Source organism: Manduca sexta, chromosome 3 (assembly GCF_014839805.1).
Source record: "Manduca sexta isolate Smith_Timp_Sample1 chromosome 3, JHU_Msex_v1.0, whole genome shotgun sequence".
Lineage (NCBI taxonomy): Eukaryota > Metazoa > Arthropoda > Insecta > Lepidoptera > Sphingidae > Manduca > Manduca sexta.
Window position 1 is genome coordinate 8,455,509 of NC_051117.1, and position 20,449 is coordinate 8,475,957.

Sequence of the window (20,449 nt, forward strand, 5' to 3'; positions counted from 1 at the left end):
CATTTGTAAGTACCTCATTAGACGTATGTTTCTTTTGTTTAATTAATAGGTTTCTAATCTTCGTATATTATGGCACAATATACAGTCATTTTGACATTGCGTTGATAAATTAAGTAACATACTTTTCTTTACATCTAGTAATTTTGTGCCAAAATCATTCAATAATAACGAATATTTTCACCACTAATCTCAAATTTACTTTTCAGATTTTTTTATTAATTTGTACTTTAGTGCAAATGTGTCAGTATATTTCTGACAGAGTGTTTTCGCTGCGATGAATTCTTTTAGCGTTGTAGTAGTGGTATGATGTTTTGAAAAATTAAAATTATTTTTTATTGACATTTGTTTTGTTGGAAACTTGCACAATTTTTTATATCTACGATTAGAGTAGCTTATTTAAAAAAAATGAGTATATGGTCTGAATACATAGTGTCAAAATGATCCTGTGGTATACAAATGATCAGGAGTTACTTAGATACTATGTCCAGGGGAGTACTTAGTTTGGTTCAGGGAGCAAATCAGAACATTCTTATAAATAGTTCATTACAAGTACGTAGAGCGTAGTGATAATCTATATATATAAAAATTAATCCCTATTTCCCTTGGTCACGCCATCATGCGTGAACGGCTGGACCGATTTCACTACTTTTTTGTTGTGTTTGTTACTGTCAGGAGAAGGATCTTATGGAAGAAAAAATTAAGGTAGTTGAGCGGAACGTTAGAAAATTTAAGAGAAGTTAATTTCAGCGATTGACAGAATGCGCGCTGCAAATTCATAGTTCGGACGGGCAATGTCTGTCGGGTTAGCTAGTAATAACAATAAATATCTATAGCTGCTGGTTTAAGCTTACAATTGCACCCGGTTATTCCAAAATGTACCAAACCACAATTTATCTAAAAATAAGGTACTGATATTAAACACGCAATTAATCCAAATGGGATCCCTTACTATTCAGAAAAAACACGTCAAGATCTCCTTATATCTGATAACTATTTATTTATATACAAAAATGTAGCTTAAACAAATAATAATCCACAAATATTAACAAGTCGTTGGTACAGTCGGGCATAGCTCGGTCCAATTATAGTTTGTGTAATGTAGTTTGATCATTTAATTAGTTTTGGATGTGGATAGGTTAAGATTGTATCGTCACATTTACACATACGGTTCAGTTTGTTTTAAAGCAAATGGAATTCCTGGGAGAGCTTTAATATGGTTATATATTTTTACCAACAAAAGTTAGTAAATAATACGCTTTTTATTTCAAGACCAGTATGAAGTAGGCGATAGTTACAATGAAATAACTGTTAAATTAAGCATCATATACACGTTCTTTAATTTCAATTCTTAAGTTAAGACTTATGGAGGATTATTCAAATAATAATCTTTTAACACCTGAGTAGGTCATTCACAGTACCTAGACTGTCTGTATCGGCTTTTAGCCTATTCCCCGGAAGCCATATCGAGTATAATTGGCGGCTTATAAAAAATTCACAACGCTTTTCGGCTGTGCGATCGATAATGTACACAGTGGCGCCATCTTTTATTCAGGCACGTAAAGTAAATGTGTGAAATATTTCAGTGTATGGTTTCTTCTTAAAATAAGTCACGACTTTGTCAGAAAGGGTAGGCTGAGGTTAAAAGTAAAATATATCCAATGAAAATATTTCATTTCTTCGAAATTCTCAACAAAAAAGCGTTGGTATTTAAATTGAATGTTTCATTAAAAATTATTACCACAATAAATGCAAAATACATTCAAAATGGGTGATATGCACCCATTTACATACACTTGTAGTTGTTAGCATAAAAATGACATTCACATGAATAAAATATGCAATGTGGTTCATTCATTTATCTCGCAAATGGGTGAGAGTGATATATTAGAAATTATAATGTAATTGTGTGCTTTTATTCAGAGAACTTAATGTCCAGATGGGTTAGGGGCTCATAAGATAGGATAAAAATAGTTCTTTCGCATGCCAGAGTTTGGGAATTTATCCAGATTACTTATCTAACTATTTTTCACTGCCCTCCGACATGGTTGAGGAGGTCGATGGCTGGCACATGCGCTATAGTCATAAAAGGGTGCTGCTTGTGTGGATTGTTCTACCCATTTCGCTCATCTAATTAATACTATATTGGAAAAAATATATCACTAAATTATAATATGATTCCTGAGAGGGTTGTGCACTAATCTGGGAAGTGAAAATTTATTTTACAAGTAAATAAATGAGCTGCTCAAAACTAAATAGAAAAGTAAATTACTTTTCTTGACCGGTCTTCCCGGTGGAAAGATCTTTTCGTACTGGTTGTAGAGTAATTTGACTGAATCTTAATAATGTTTAACATTTTACCGATTCATATAAATTAATTAATTCCCTATTTAATTAATCTTAATGAATATTACATTATACAAACTTTGTTTCGATAGTTCAAAAACCGCATAAAAATCTATGAAATAGCTTATTTTACGTAAGAAGGTTAGTAGTACTTCAATTTTAATATATCTAGCGCCATCTTTTGTTAATATTATGAACTAACAATGAACTTAAAAAGTATTTGGACGTAAGTTCATGCTGCCTTTACATTATTAACGTGCACCCCTTATGCTTAAAATTAGTCAGTCTGAGTGCGTCATTCTTCCCCTTTTTTGGGGTGAGGGTTGCCATGTTTATGAAGAAATATGGTATTGTATAATAAGTATACCCTGACCAGGAAAATAAAATGCTGCGCCATGTTGTGGTAAAATATGGTAATTATGTACTAATATTTTGTACCAAAAACGGTAACTTAAAGCGAAAAAGTGGCGCCCTTGAAATAGGTTTTTATTATTACCCATTTAAGCTTCATTTTCATTTTATTTTATTCCTTTTATACATATTTACCATGATTCAATTATTAACAATAGTTTTCTACCTCTAAAGTGGGGTTGACGCAACATTAATACATCACGCTAGTCATACTGCTTAGATTTCACATTAAAATAAATTAGACGTCATGAGACGTCAAAGTGACAATCCTGCGAAGCACTCGCTCACGCCAACGTCACGCAACGTGATAAAACTTACCTATAGTCTACAGCTACATTGTTTTGGTTAATTTCGCTGTGTACTCACAGATTTGGAATGCTAGCTTTAATTAAATTTCACGTCCGAACGTGACATCACGTCGGATGGGTAATATTTGGATATTGGAAACGTGATAGTGAAAATAGCATGAACTATGTACACAAAGTAACAAGAGTTTTGAAACAGCTTCAGTATGGTTTCCAAACCTAGAGGAAATTTATTTTTAATTAACATTTGCAACAAAGTAATTTTTTTTTTTGGTAAGTATTGTATACTTATACTCCTTGCTACTTAGATTACTGAATCTTAAGGTTCAAATCAAATCAAAGTATTTATTTGTAAGCATAGATACTTAGTTTACAGGTGTTATAGTAATACATAATTTGTTCACAATGCTTTGCTGTTGCGTCAGCGTACAAATATATAAGTTATATGTTGACTATGACATTACATAAAGTTATTTGGTTTTATTACTTGACTAAACTAAACTACATAAAATAATAATTAAAAACAATAAACAAAATTAAATTCTTTTCTTAAGTAATAAATAACAATATTGAGATCATTCATGGGTCAGTATCATTTAAATACTCTATAACAGAATAATAACATTTATTTTTAAGTAAATCGAAAAGTCTTGTTTTAAATTGTACTATATTAAGCGATTTTATTGAATTTGGTATTTTGTTAAAAATTTTAGGGGCCAAACAGAATAAGCTTTCATGCTTTAATTTGGTGTTCGAAGGAACAATGCACAGTTTTTGATTATTGCGTAATGTACGGTGGGATACTTCAAGGTTATTTACCAAATTTTAATAAACACATATTATTAGTGAATAACATAAACAGTAAGGTATGATAAAATACTATCATGTCTAATGAATATTTCTTTATTTATATTCTGTTTAATTTTATGACAACGAAAATTATATATAATATATTATAATTATTATACATAAGTAATCTTGTTTTGGTAATACACAATTATCTGATATTAAAAAGAAATAAGTTTAAAAATTAGGTAGATAATTTTTATTAAATAAAATTTGAACTCGGAATTGGCCGATTATCATGAATATTCAATAGTCACTAAAACCAAAACAAATAATTTGTATAATAATTGTCGTAAATAAAAAGACACATATTCACATATACCTACGTTCCTAAAACACGTGTAATTTAGGCATCCATGGCGTCCTACATTAAGGTCAACATTTCAGGGTATTCGGTACGGAAATGATGTGGTTAACCAACGGGTAATTTCGGTCAGTATAGAGTTACTAACATACTAAGTTTAACATGGGCGAGGCCGGGATGGGTCTCATCAGTTTAATTACAGGCATTGGGCTAATTTCGCACTGGTTTTCAAATAGACAATGATTCTAGTATTAAGTTTGGCATTGTTGTATAAAATAATATAAGTGGACAACATTTTCATTTTGAGTATAGTTTAATTTACAAGATCTAGAGCTTTGGTAGTAGTCTGGGGCGAGAGAAAGATGTCACTGTCTATCGTGCACATTTTTTAAATTATTTACACAGATTAAAGATCTAGACCTTTCGTAGGGTAGTCTACAGTAGTATATCGCTGTGTACAGTATAGAATTTTGTAGTATTTATACTGGTTACCATATTTATAAAACTAAACAAATACTATATCTATTGCAAATAAAAAATAGCTGCATCTAGACTAGTCACGTTCCTTCAAAATACTATTTAAAACATAGCATAAAATATGGGCATCAGCGAGTTACCTGATATATACAAACAATTCCAAAGAATCATAAATATGACCCGACTGAACGGAAATTAGGAAAAAAAGGGTTAGAATTAGATTCATAGCGACATTCAGGAGAGTTCTTGATAATTTGTGAACTTAAACTTACCTTATCAACAGGCATGGAAGGGCACGCGCGGCACAGGTTCCAAAATGAGCCGATCATCTGGTGGTTGCCTCGGGGGCGCTCGCTTGGGCCTCACTCTACGCCCTACTGTTCCGGGGCTTTGTGTTCATTCGCTGCTGGGGATAAAAAATTACAAGTTAGAAGGCAGTTACAAATCGTAAGCAATATCATACACAAGTTTCAGTGGTCAAGGGTGATATGTTTCAGATGGAAACTCGAGGCAAATAAAAATTGCCTTAGTTAACATGTCGCGGTGAATTTACCAAAAACTCAATAACAGAGACAAACGTAAATAAACCTAAAATGGAAGCCTGTAGGAACCTGGTTGTATGGACGCTTAGTCACTGATAAGTTTTATAAATTCCAGAATCATTTTGGCTACATTTTTACGCCAGGCAGCTTGCTTGATGTAAATACTCTGAGGTAATGAAGTCCCAGGTAAATTCTCTTTAATCAATCCACACAATATGGACCTCCTGGACCAAGCCCTTGCTGAAGTATATAAAAAAGTTATAAAAATTTCATTTTATGGCAGAACGTCGACTATAAAAGTATCTGAAGAAATTCAAAATTTCAAATCGCCTATACATTGAAACATATTTTATTTGCGTAAATTTAATTTTTGTGAAGAAAGATAATTTTGACAAGCACACAAAGTATACAGACGATTTCAAGTTTTAAATATGTTTAGGTACTTGTGGGTGACTGCACTTATAATTCAACGTACCGATACGTCGTTAAGTTAAACTATATAACGACATCTAGCGACAAACATTTGAACCAATGAGACGAGCTTAGTAAATAAACAGTTATGTAATTTTAAGTCAATGCTTACAAAAAGTGTTTCGCCGCGTGTTAGTCACGATTTTCGGTTAATTTGACTCCATTTTAAATCACAATGTTACAAAGATTGCTTTGCGAGAGTTGTTTAAATTGGTACATATTCGAAACGATTTTTTTTTTTTTTTTACAGCTGGGATAATAAGTGGGTAGCTCCAGATCTAGTTTTCGTCCGCTTTAGTTTTTTGAATTCGCTGTTATTCTTATAGGTTATCATTCTTATAGCATAATAATTGTAGGTGAGGAAGGTGTTCGCTCCCAGAAATAAATAAAAAAATGCAAAATGGATCATAGTAGATTGTGACTTTAAAAAAATATTTCGTAGATGTTTTTTGGTAGATTAATCTATAACTCGATCGGAATTGTGTTATATAGACCATTTTTTATTGTTTTGAATGACGAGACGAGCTTGCCGCTCGCCTGATGGTAAGCGATACGACCGCTCATAAACAGTAGAAACACCATCCACCTTGAATTGCAAAGTATTGTTTGGTATTCCACCGCGCTCGCCATCCCGAGACATGAGATGTTAAGGCTCACTATGTCCAGTAGTAACACTGGCTACAATGTTCTTCAAACCGGAATACAACAGTGACAACACACTGCTGCTTGGTGGCAGAAATAGACATTGCGGTGGCACCTAACAAGGCGGACTCTCACATATGAGATAAGTACCTACCACATTCCTGACCCAAATTATAGTTATACATACACTGTCATACATCAATTCCTGTCCACCAAAAGGTCTGGAAGAAATTGCTTTTATGGATAAAACCGCCCATTGTAGTTACCTTTTTTTATGTTGAATTTTGTCTCTTGTTGGTTATTCAATAAAGTGTTCTACTATTTGTATAAAAACAACCTTTGCAACACCACCACAAACACCTATAATATCAGCCCTGTATTATATACTATCCCACTGTTGGGCACGGGCCTCCTCTACTACTGAGAGGGATTAGGCCTTAGTCCACCACGCTGACCTAGTGCGGATTGGTAGACTTCACACACCCTCGAAATTCCTGTAGAGAATTTCTTAGGTATGCAGGTTTCTTCACGATGTTTTCCTTCACCGTTAAAGCAAGTGATAATTCACAAATAATACAAACATAATTTTAGAAATATCAGAGGTGTGTGCCCTTTGGGTTTTGAACCTGCATATATTCGTCTCGGAAGTCCACACCCAACTAGGCTATCTCTACTAAGCGAGCTAGCTAACAACAGCTAGTTAAAACTTAATTACTTCAAACACGATAAAACAAGGGCTCCATCATAATATGTCAAAATAACGACCACCGGAATCCATAAACAATCTCCATGATGGATCACATGTCGTGACGAAGGCGGCACACAAATTATAATTTGATGACGCGCGGGTTTTGTGACCTTATCCTTACAAGGGCTCTGGAAATAAAGCTACAGTAACGAATAATGATTTTGAAATATCACTTAGAGGAAGTAAGGTAAGTAAACGAAACTATCCGCCCTAAAACCCACTACTGCAACTCCAGTAAGCCAGGATCGGCAGAATAAATTTTATGACAACGATCGGCGAAGCTCGGTGAGTCTCTGCGAGCCCTAATTACTGATAAACCGTAATAAAATCAAATATAAGAATATGGAGGAGTTAGAAATAATATTATTTAATGTAAACTGGTATTTATTAGGACATATTTTTTGTTACTTTGACGAGACGAGCTTGCCGTTCGTCTGGGCCCTTATTCTGTATGATAGTGTAAACGCGTAACGCGGCCGTGTCATGTTATCTTCGAGAAATGTGCGTGGAATGGTATTCTGTAAGCCAAATTTCTATGGTCCTAAACATGATGCGTTGTGTTACGTGCTTGTTACGCACTGTCAAAATAACGTGCGGGATAGAGAATAAGGCCCCTGATGGTAAGCGACATGACCGCTCATAAACAGTAGAAACACCACCCAACATTTTGAATTACAAAGTATTGTTTGGTATTCCACTGCGCTCGCCATCCTGAGACATTTAGTCTTATTATGTCCAGTAGTTACACTGGCTACAATTATAATGTCCAGGAGTTAGACTGGATATTTGTATCAACCTGGTTAGCGGCTACCCTACGTAAAGCGCAAAACCTGCCATAGTGACCCACGTATGTCGCGTTCTCGGTTCACCCTAGGTACATCAGGTTCCAAACAGGCCGGCACAATTGTGTCGACTGGCGAGAGGTAATCATCGCTTCAAACGACAATCTGCAATGGAATCATATTGTCGTGTCCATATAAAGGAATATCCCTACTTTTGACCCAGGGACGGATTTTGGGACAAGCGCAGTCGCGGGCAATGCACTCAGTCAACATAATACCTTTTTAGTCTCATGTTTTTAAGAAATGTCTGTAGAGTTTGGCTTAAAATAAAACAGACTGGTACATATTGGCTCGCTGCCAGATTTTTCATACTATGCAATCGGCTAGGAATTTTTATACCAATTCAATTACGTTTGGAAATATACTCGTATGTACTTATAAAGCGAATGTACTCTGTTGAGGTACTTAGATCATCGTGAGTCTCTTGTAAACAATTTTACAGCGCGCTGTATATAATATCAGCCCTGTACTATATACTTGCTTGCTGCTGAGCACGGGCCTCCTCTACTAATGAGAGGGATTAGGCCTTAGTCCACTACGCTGGCCTAGTGCAGATTGGTGGACTTCACACACCTTCGAAATTCTTATAGAGAACTTCTCAGATGTGCAGGTTTCCTCACGATGTTATCCTTCACCGTTTAAGCGAACGATAAATTCACAAAGGAAGACACACATGATTTTAGAAAAGTCAGGGGTGTGTGCCCTTGGGATTTGGATCTGCGGACATTCGCCTTGGCAGTCCGTTCCACACCCAACTAGGCTATCGCCGCTTTTAGCTTTTTTCAGCGCGCTGTAGTTTACATAAATTTTACAATGAAGATATTTTTTTAATACACTACACCAAGGATGTTCCAAACGTGTCAAAATTGTAAATTTTATGAAATATTAAAATAATTTATGTAAGCATTTATGCCTGCAACGTGACTGCCATTTCCAAATATTGATTATTGCTATTTGGTATTCTCAATGAATAATTTTAAAAAGTATAATAAAACAGAAAATTTGTAAATCGAACCATCGCTATCCTGGTCACAAATCTAGCCCCGGAATCACAGAGATTAATGCGTATCAGTGGTAGCACGTGACAAAATTCGGGCACGCGAGTAATATGCCGAACATTGTCTATGTATCTCTCTTTGGGCTTTACTTCACTTAACATCAGGTGAAGCCATTTTGACGAGCACCGATAAAAAAATTAACAAAAACTGTTGAGTCATAAAATAGTCCCTTTAAAGAGGCACTCGGATAGGTAAAATCGCTTCTGGACGGCATGTTACAAGCCATATTTTTTTTTATAAATAATAGCACGTTAGCCATTAGAAAGAAAGAGAAAAGAAAAAAAATATTTGTAAAAGCAAAATTACATAATAATTACAGAAAAATATATATTTAAATGTATTTGCTCGTCACAAAAATGAGCCCAGCTCGGGATAAAAACCAGCGCTGATCTTCCACTGAGACGTTTTGTGACGTCACGGGCGCCAAAGGCATAAACATTTGGGAAAAACTAAAAGCTAACGAGAGCTAAGCATTAAAGGTTCGCGCCCTCCTTGCATTATACGATAGGCCTAGTTAGCTGGTCAATAATGTCACATAATATAAGTTTTTGTGACATAATGGGTCAATGCGAAGGCTCGTCATCGAATCCAAACCATCTAAATCGGAGGATGGGGTTTGTAGATATCTGACAGTTTGTTACGTGCTTCAATATAGTGGCCGCACATAATAAAATACGTGCAGAGTACACCCGTTGCACACACACATAAAAATTCAATAGCATACAAAACACTTTCAAATAACATTAAATATTTCCATTAAGTATTATGACTCCCATAATCTCCCTAAATTCGCCCCTGTGTCTCTACAAAGAAAATAAATGCAAATAAGTGTAATAGTTTGAACAAGAAAGCACACTAAAAAGTTTTTATGGGTGTCACGCTCCCCACAGCCTCCCTAAATCCGCCCCTGCGTCTCTACAAAGAGCATAAATGCGTAAAATGCAGATGCAGTCTGTAAACACAATTGTAGAACGAGACATGACGTATCGCCATCTCGCTCTGGACTGCAGAAAATAATTTTATGGAACCCAGCCAAGCTCTATCGATTCTCATGTCAGTAATGATGCAGTTGGACGAGATGTAGGTTGGAGTTCGATTCCAGGATGTTGACATGTTTTAAGGTTGATTGAAAAGTCTTTTGACCCTGTTTTGGATCAAGTAATATCTATTATCGCTAAGCATGTATGAAATGACGTTGTTTCTTTTTCTATACGGGTTAGGCAGTGACGTCCAATAAAACGTCGACTGACGAATGATTACTCTTCGACAGTCGACACAATTATGCCGGCCCGTTGGAAACCGGATATACACAGGCTGATCTCGAAACGCGACACTTACGTGAGCCACTATGGCGGGTTTTAACACCTTGTGTACGGTGGTCGCTATCCCGGCAGATATAAAATATATCCTACCACCTGCAATTGATAATTTTATTCAACATCTAATCTTTGTTCATGTATTCATCTAGCTTAACTAGCAATTTTAATTAGAAACCGACTCCAAAATTCGTAACCAGTATATAGGTAATGTATTTTTTTTTTTAGTTTTTTGAAGGCGGTATAATTTTTAGCAATTACGGGCTTTATATGCGAAGGACAGCTTCGATAGCCGTATAGGGGAGAGAGACAAGAAATCACCTATTCACCCTTACAACTATCAAAACTGTCCTTCGATTAGAACGCTTGTAATTGCCAAAAGACGTGTATGCCCCCGTAGACGGAATAGGGACTTCTGACTTACAATGTTTAAACTATTGGCGACTAATTCGCCGAATAACTTATTGAATAAATATGACTATGAATTTTGAGCAACGAATACAGCCGAATAAGTTGTTTACACACTCGTGTTCGTGACTATTCGTCTGTACCCAGCAAGTATTTAAAGATAATCATTGAAAAATCGAAAATCATTGCCAAAAAGTATATGGATTTCCCCAAATTGGAGGAAAAACACTGGCCAAATTCGATGATTCCACAAATCCATTACCGAGTTCATGAATTGGTTCCAACATGGCTATTTGTTTAGGCGACGTGCCAACATTGGGGATAGATTTGTTCCTGAAATGTTCTCAGTTTACAGGATACGGGTAATTCATTTGGGTTGGGCAAGAGAGCAATGTCCGATTATATTTTGGCGTCAAAAACATTTAATTTTTTTTTATATTATATTATTTTATTAGATCGCCAGTGATACATTAAGCACTCAAATCATACTACTAAGTTACAGGCGACCACAATTAACAAAATCCGACATAATTTGCTGTTAAGTCTGTACAATATGAATTAAGTTTGCCAGAAATAAAGGTATTAATTTAGTTGAAATCCGAAAATCAGGTTTTTATAATTATTTCAAATATATAAACAGTCTTGATTATTATTAAATAAATAAGCGAAACAAATATTTTATCTTCTTTACATTTAACTGTTCCATAGAAAGATCTTTTTATGTATAATTTTAATTGTTTTATAGGCCGGAAAAGACAATAATTAAATAATATTAGAATGATGTCTCCCCAATTATTTCTTTTTGTAAATATCATAAAAAGAGAAATCCTTTTTAATCATATACCTTATATTATACGAGCGATCAAGGATTTACCATAACATAAAATTCCTCTTAAAAAACCTTGCACCAAAATATAAATGTGCCAAAAAGAACCCCACAATTACATCTGACGTAATTCGAGCACCCTAGGTTATCTGCTGCCTAGATTATCCTGCCGGAACTGTCTCATCTATCACAAACAGGGATAAAGTAGGGAATTTGTTGCGGAACTAATTGCAGGAGCGTGTTACTTCGGAATATTATCTTTATGTTGCAAGTTTGAAAGGTCGGGTAGAGGAATATCGCGTTTAATGTTCATTATTAGTCCGAAGTATGAAATTTGTGCCCGATATGGTAATAGGCTCGTCCCCTATCACGTCATGGGACGGCACACAGAAGCGAAACGGTATGTCATTCATAAACAAAGGGAAAATATTTTTTAAAGTCTACTTAATAATAAATAAGTTAGAAATAAGCTAAGAAATTTTGTGGAAGGGGGGTCTGTCGAATAGTAATAATAGCAAACTGTGACGTCACCGAATGTCACCGGTCATAAAGCTGCCTGCATGAGAAAGAAATAACGCGAACGCCCTCACTTTTGCTCCCAAAAATATATGAAATATGAATAACTGCTTTATTTTTTCATCTATTTTGATGTTGTTTTACTAATTTTTCTGTTACATATAAAAATAATGTCCAAAATTAAACATAAGAAACTACCCTAATAATATTGATTGAAACTGTTAAATAAGTCATTGGAGCGTCACCTAAATTATTATTTCATAACAAAGTAACAAAATCACTACCAGAATTCCAAAGTAGTGTATAACCTGCACAGCTACCTTGATTAATATCCTGGGAAAAAGATTTTCTGAGAGTAATGTCCATACATCTAAGATAACTGTGGTACTAACTCATATTTATGACCGTAGCGTCGACGCGATGTCGACTGGAGGCTGAAGAAATGTGTGTTGTTACCAGCATTTATTTGTGGGGTTTTCGTAGCTGAAGTCTGCTCAAATTTGAGTGTATTGTAATGGCCAAGGTTCTGAATTCAAATCCCAGGTTAGACAATAGATTTTTTAAACTCTATTTCGTCGGAAATGTATTTCCTGTAGGTTGACATCAGCCAGGCGATTGTAAAAACTAAGTCAAACACAACATGCTTCAAATTGTGTCGACGATTTTGGGACTTGAAATTTGAGTAGGATAAGTTCTAATACTGGTGTTAACAGACTTGAAATGGCGAAAGATGGATGCGGGCTGTCAAAACCAGAATGGGTAGCGCTTGTGGAAGACCTAGGTTCAGCAGTAGACGGCAATAAGCTAGTCGAAAGGTTTGGGCAAAATGGTGACTTCTAAAATGGCCATGTTGATTTCCTAATGTCTACTCCGCCAAGAACTACATCCATTTCTTTAGCAGTAGTCAGTTACCTTGAGCAATAAAACAAAACCTGCCCAAAATCCATTCGATACAACTACGTTTAAGAACTTGCTTAAGTTTAATAAGTTTCGGCGTTCCGGGAGCGTTTAAGCTGCTTGTGTCGGTTGTCAAATTATAAACTTTAGACAAAGCTTTAGGTCAGGAACTTCGCGAGGCTTCGCAGCTGAGCGTCTGGGCTTGTTTATCGATTGCAAATATTAAGTGTTTTTTGAATGTTTATCGACATTAAAATATACGTCCTTACCTATATCTACGTTATGTATTTTATAAGTTTAAATTTTACATTACTTAAATTGATTTGGTACGCCTGCACTGTCTACTGGATATTCTTTAGTATGTTATTGTCATGGAGGAGCGAAGTACGCTGACACGAGTATTCTTATACTTACTAGAATGCTTAAACCTTAAAAATATTATACAACTGAGTTTTTGTTACTGAATCAACTTATATTTAAAAAAAAGTATCATAATACAAAGTTCTCCGCCGTGTCTGTCGAAACTCGATAAACTTGGAAACTATCGAACGGATTTCGATAAAATTTGGTATATATAGTTTGAAATCTTGGAAAGGATAAAACAATTTTGTGGTCACGTTGCAAAGTCCTTTATTTACACTACAAATAAGAAATAGTACTACAAACTACGTGCGGTGGTATAAAATATTGTTTTTGAGGAGGGAGTGTTTGTTATAGTTTATAGAGATGTAAGACAGCGGGCAACGGCAGTCGCTCGCAAACAGACATTTTTTTTTATGAGCACGGCACAGTGCCCCTCTGTACCTGAAGAAAATTAGAGTGGAGACCAATAGAATGTCGACTGATGAGAGATGATTACCCTTTGGCCGTCAACACAATTATGCCGGCCTGTTGGAGCCGGATATACACAGGCTGAACCCGGAACGCGCCACACTTACGTGGGCCACTGTGGTGGGTTTTAACACCTTGTGTACCGTGGTCGCTATCCGGGTGAATATAAAATATATCCTTCTACCAGTGAAGTTAATCAAACAATTGATTAGTTAATCAATAGATGTATTTTATTATTTACATAGCAGTACCTAAATACGCGTCCACTAAGCGATTAGCGTTCAAAATGAGGGTCCTGCAATTACTTTCGAGTGAAGCGGAAGAGTTACTATCTTAGTTCTTTATATATTACATATATAATTTTAATATCAGTCCTGTATTATATGTGGTGCCACTGCTGGGCACGGCCCTCTTTACTATTGAGATGGATTAGGCCCTAGTCCACCGCACTGGCTAGTGCAGATCGGCAGACTTCACATACCCTCAAAGTTCTTAAAGAATTTCTCAGGTATGCAGGTTCCTCATGATGTTTGCCTTCACCGTTAAAGCAAGCGATAATTCACAAAGTAAAAACACATAACTTTAGAAAAGTCAGGGGAGCGTGCCCTTGGTTTTTGATCCTGCGGACATTCATCTCGACAGACCGTTGCACTCCCAACTTATTCTATATGAGGATATTCGAATTCACATTCGATTTTGTTTTTTTTTTCAACCTATCTTCCATGCACCACCATGATTATCTCTGCACCACTCTAAGGTTGACTGGTAGAGATACTGCATTAAGTCCGTCTATATACACATTTGTATATGAAGTACTAAATAAATAAGTAATTTACGACATGAATTTGATTTTAGTCATGAGAATTCTACCTCTGGTCAGCAATCAAAGTATTTGAAATAGTTCACTAACAATCCATGGTTGTTAAAAGTGTGCGTGTTCCGAAGTAAATTATTCTCAGCCAGAATTCTTTAGCTTCTTTCTGACTGATTACAAAAGGAACAGGATCTGAAGTAAATAACGAAGTTTTGTTGCGATACGCAGGTTGGCAATTGTTTCTTTTTTTCTTCTGTCCTCTGATAATAAGTTAAGTTTGTAAGTTTGTTTATAGAAAGTTAGCTGATAAATCATTGAGCCGATTTTTTTATTAGTATTATACGGCTAATTTTAAAAATATGTTTTTTTTTTCGTTAATTTCGATTACTTTTAGTTTTGTTTGTACCAGAAACGTATATTTATGCAGGAAGATTTAAATAAGACTTGTTGAGACTGAAATGTTTCGAGCATTAGAGACAGATGTTCGTAAGTATTCTTTGAGATACTTTAAATTATGTACCGCTGCTTCAAACGGAATAAAATTATATGCGGATTCTTTTTATCGCCTAAGATCTATTATACTTGACATGCTTGAGCGGACTGCGACTTGCCAAAAGAGAATATGGTGAAGGACTAAGTATGATTGTTGTATAATATAATAATAATATCAGTCCTGTATTATATACTTGACCACTGCTGAACACGGGCCTCCTCTACTATTGAGAGGGATTAGGCCTTAGTCCACCACGCTGGCCTAGTGCGGATTGGTAGACTTCACACACCTTCGAAATTCCTATAGAGAACTTCTCAGATGTGCAGGTTTCCTCACGATGTTTTCCTTCACCGTTATGACTGTTGTAAATAAATAAAATGCTTTCATCATCAAATAGGCGAACATAGTTGTGCTTTATTAAGTCAAGGTACATGACAATATTTAATTATTACTCCAATTAAGTCGCTTATATAACTACAGACATTTAATATTGGACATATAATAAATGAAAGAGTACAAAGTAAACAAAGGAGATAGCTCGGGTTGGCAGGAAGGAAGAAATAACAATGATGTATATAATCTTAATAAAGATAAAGAGAGGAAAGCATCGCGATCCTCACCGGTGAGGACTATAAAGGTTTTAACCTAGCTAACCTACCAGGCTATCACTAGCTATTTAAGCTATGACTACCCGAAGAAGAAAGGTATAAAAAATTCATTAACGTATAAATACATACCAGATACCTTTGATACTATGTAAGATCCCGAATTTACTAGGAGAACAGAGGATATAGTGATTTCTGAACAGCTTATTACAACGTCTGAATAAATATTACCAAAATGGGAGGTAGTTTCCAATTTTTCGTGGAGATATTCCTTAAGATTCTGAAATGACTAAGACTGCCTGTATCTTAGATGTAAGCCTATGCGGTACGATGGATCTGAGCTTCTGAGTTTCAATCCTGGTTCGGGAAAAATGATGGTATTTTATTCCATATCAGCCCGGAGTCAGGTATTTGTGTCCAGTATGGCGATAGGCTCGCCAAATATTCACAGGACAGAACAGGCGAAAAGTGGTCTAGTTGTACCTCTGCCTACCCGATGATGAAGGCGTGATGTTTGTTTGTTTATTGATCCTGAACTGACTAGGAAAGCAGAAGACGTTGGGGCTATCCGTCATCTACAAATTTGTTTCTAAATAGTACTGGGGGTTCTCAATCAGAGACCGACGGCGGCCTGCTTCTAAATAGCGTCAGGACCTTTCTAATTAAATGATTTATTTGAATCCGTAAAATGTTATACATTATTTAGATTCCGTCAATATTAACTCTACCAGATCGGAAAGCAGTCACTAGAGAAGAACGGGCAAGAAACTCTGGTGAAACTCTCTTTCCAATGCTAGGGGTTACCAGTAGTCTTCTACTGTAAGCTTATGAATAATGCTCTCCCAAGGACTTCTACGAAATCTTAATACCATGCTATTATTATTTTTTCCCATGGCGAGATGTTACTTAATCTATGAGGAGTGCTAATAAATAGTATTAATACCAGCTGATACGAAGTTCCTTATGGCTCTGCCTTGTTACTATAGACTCTATCACATCATGGGACGGAAGACAAATGGTGATGTGTGTCTTTGTTACACCCTTGCTTATACCATCGGATAAAAATGCGTGTGAGTAAATAGGAGATATGTTTAATAACAATATGTTAAATTAATAATTTTTATCGATCAGTAATATAGCATCGTTCATCATCATTGGTGGTAGGTCTCTCATATGTGAGAGTCCTCCTGGGTAGGTACCACTGCAATATCTATTTCTGCCGCCAAGCAGCAGTGTGTAGTTAATGCTGTGTTCCGGTTTGAAGAACATTGTAGCTAATGTAACTGGACATAATGAGACTTAACATCTCATGTCTCGGGATGGCGAGCGCAGAGGAATACCAAACAATACTTTGTAATTTAAGGTTTTATAATTTATTGGATGGTGATTCTTCTGTTCATGGGCGATCGTATCGTTTACCATTAGGTGAACGGCAAGACCGTCTCGTCATTCAAAGAAATAAAAAAAAAAATGTTTTTTCTGAAGTCATCTATAACAATAAAATGATCGGTACATCGCGTCGTCAACTAACTGTATTCAAAATAAATCTATCTGAAATTGATCAATACGTTTCCCGTTTAGTATTTTAACTTATCAAGTTTACATTTCACAATGAGGTGTGCAAAAAATGATGATCTATGCAAAAAATGGTAAACTAAAATAAACGCTGTTTGCTACAAAAACTGTAGAATGATCTATATTTTAAGGATATAAAGGAAAGTCCAAATGAATACTAAGACAATGATTTTCAGTCAAATCTCAAGAGTAATTAACGATAACTACCCATAAAACAATTAATCTTGATTGCAGATGTTAATGGCTCCCATGGCATCCCATGGGAGTGGAACAGGGACGAGTGACGTCATCGTCCGTGGTGTTAACGATCCATGACGTCACCACATCTCAGGCATGTCCTTCGCTATACATTAACAATGCCGTTTATAGTGTTCACCATGGGTTAGATATAGAACCAGCAATGTATACGCATCATTGAGATAAAATCAGTGGTCTCTCGCATCCGGACTCATTTGAACGTGTGAGAATATTTTTTAAATAATAAAATGAATGTACACCACGTCGTTGGGAGGAACAAACTCTTCAGGCAGCCATTGGCGCTCGTTAAATTGGTGAGTTTTTAATCTGTATTAATGACATTTGCAAGCTGCCAGTATCAGCTGATGACGATTGATTTTTAATAATATTTTTAATTTTATTTTTTAATTGGATATAAAAGCAACGTGTTCTATGCGTTAATAAAATTGATCGAGCGTGTCCTCGAATAAAATAATAATTTACTTACGAAATTGGTATCCCAGCACTGTCACCGCACTTCAACAACAACGAATCGATTTTCGAATTTCGAAATTTATTTCTTTACGTGTGTTATTTTTTTCTAAATTAAATGAAATGTTTTGACGAAAACGCGAGCGCGATCCGGCCGTGTTTTTCGCGCTGGACACCGGCTTGCTAGGCGACTGCCGCAAACTCCGAGAAAAATCAATAACTACCCCCGACTATCTGCCCGCATGCGGAACTCGACACAAAACGTAACAACGCTCGCCGGTTTCCGTATTATGTAACCGTGTTAGAACGGGACGGATACAAATTCGATGTTTCGTCGAAAACAACCCTCCGCTCGCCAATAAGCTACGACAAAATGGCGGCTGACGTTTGACGTTTAAGCGCCAAATATGACGTTTGATAATTCGATTGTAAATTGCTTTTATCGATTCTGATGACTTAATTACAAACATAAAGCGAGTAAATAATGATACAATCCTTACGATCGTATTGATTTTGTCTATATTTTTGGGGACGGGGCGGGTTGGTGCTTTTGTGTGTTGAAGTGTTCGCGTGCATGGATTACTAACCTATAAATGTCAATTTATGAGTGCAGCTGTTAGGGCCTCCGTTTACCGTAACTGGATGTTAACAACTTGTAATCAGCACTAGTTTTTGCCGGTGCGAATCGGGCGGGCAATTATAGCGTATCAGAACCAGGTGTTTTGGATTTTATAGACATAATTCGAAGATTTTAAGGTGTTTTCTTTGAAATATATTTGATTTTTGTGGCCTCCATCTTAGATTTTAATTTATAATTTTGTTTGTAGAAATTTTAACTTTGCTACCAGGTTTTAAGCGTATTTTGTGATAAGATATTGATGATTATAATTGAGATTAAGGTGGGCTGTATCTAAGATCGTTTTATATTATTATTTATTGAATTTTTTTATTAGGCGTGGGGTGCAGTCACTTAAATTTTCAAGCATGGGAATATTCGTATGGAGAAATATTGGTTTGCGTTTTGTACCGTCAGTAAATAAGACTTTTGAAAGCTGGATTATTTTGCGATTAATTATTTACCACTTTATTCTTTCATTCGAAATACTTTACAGTTCCTCTAGCCGTTACTTGAGGTTTTTATTATTTTAGTTTAGTTGAAATGTCGTGTGAATGTTCCTCTCTTAGATATTGAGTTATGATTTTATATTCAGTAATATTTCTAAAGGCTAATTATGTGAAGTCAAAGTTTTCCCATTCTTAATGTATAACTTTGCTTAATAATATTACTAGAGGTTCCTGTAGGATAGCACTCTAACTTCCCCGCCTGCGTATCCGTAGTTTGTTAGTTTACTTTGTTATAGGTTGTTTTAAGTGTTTGTTTGACGAGACGAGTTAGCATAATTGAAATGAAATAGTTTATTTGGATCCATAAAATGGTATACATTATTTAGATTCCGTCATAAATCAACTCTATCACAAGATCAGTTTTATCAGAGAAGAACTGGCAAGAAATTAGTGTTGCTCTTTTCAAATTACTTTTATGATATGATGAGGTTGGCATAATCTTGTAGATTATAATCCTTTAAGCATGTACATTTTAGAAATTTAAATAAAGATAAAAAACATCAATCATATATATAATGTATGTACAGTGTATAGTCGTGTAGTAGTTTTAAATTTTTTATATTTGTTTTAAAGTGGTAAATACTCTGATGAAATATATCCAAATCCTTGCAGTGATCATTGTAACAATTACACATACGACATTTAATGTCTAACATTCGGGTTAACATAAGTAACCATTATCTACAAATATAAATTATATCTTATGCCAACCATGAGAACTCTCATTCAACTTCTTGCTGCAGTACCGGTCTGATACCACTGATTTTCAATTATTGCGTAATAATGATTACACAAGAAATACTTTCTGGTAACACCGTAAAGCAAAATAAATTCCAGTAGCCGTAGATTATTCCCATATCGCTTATCAGGCCAGCCTTCCGTTTTGACCGACTTTAAAAATGACGTATTCTGTCGACTCGTTTTAAATGCCTCTATTTATTAGATTGTTTTATTTTCTACAAAAAAAATTTTAAGATCTTTTTTTATTAGTGCGCGGTAAAGCGACCCCACTTCATCTGATGGTGAGTGGAGTGGGGTCCAATAGAATGTCGACTGACGAGAGATTACCTCTCGACAGTCGACACAATTATGCCGGCCTGTTAGAACGGGATATATACAGGCTGGTCCTGGAACGCGACACTTACGTGGCGACTATGGCGGGTTTTAACACCTTGTATACGGTGGTCGCTATTCGGGCGGATATAAAATATATCCTACCACCAGCATGATTGTCAGAAAGGGCCGTCGGTATCTTATTACCTAAGAGTCCATTCGAGTACCAAGGCATTGTCTACTCTTGCTACCAAGCCGCAGTGTAGAAATAAACCTCGTTCCGCTACTCTTTA

At 35.7% G+C, this 20,449-nt stretch overlaps 1 protein-coding gene across 5 annotated transcripts in view; it reads right to left on the reverse strand.

The window, feature by feature from the left end:
* LOC115442954 overlaps nucleotides 1–18,170 on the reverse strand; it is a 95,546-nt gene extending 77,376 nt beyond the window's left edge. For 2 of the 5 annotated variants that reach the window (XM_030168167.2, XM_030168159.2), the window contains exons 1-2: nucleotides 17,995–18,169; nucleotides 4,959–5,092 (exon numbers count right to left, since the gene is read on the reverse strand). In XM_030168167.2, coding sequence (XP_030024027.1) covers nucleotides 4,959–5,015 — 57 coding nt within the window. In that variant the 5' untranslated portion in view covers nucleotides 5,016–5,092; nucleotides 17,995–18,169. Of the gene's footprint in view, nucleotides 1–4,958; nucleotides 5,093–17,994 lie in introns of all 5 variants that reach the window. The other 3 variants (XM_030168172.2, XM_030168169.2, XM_030168171.2) reach the window with 3 other exon arrangements.
* Between the last annotated feature and the right edge of the window lie 2,279 nt (nucleotides 18,171–20,449).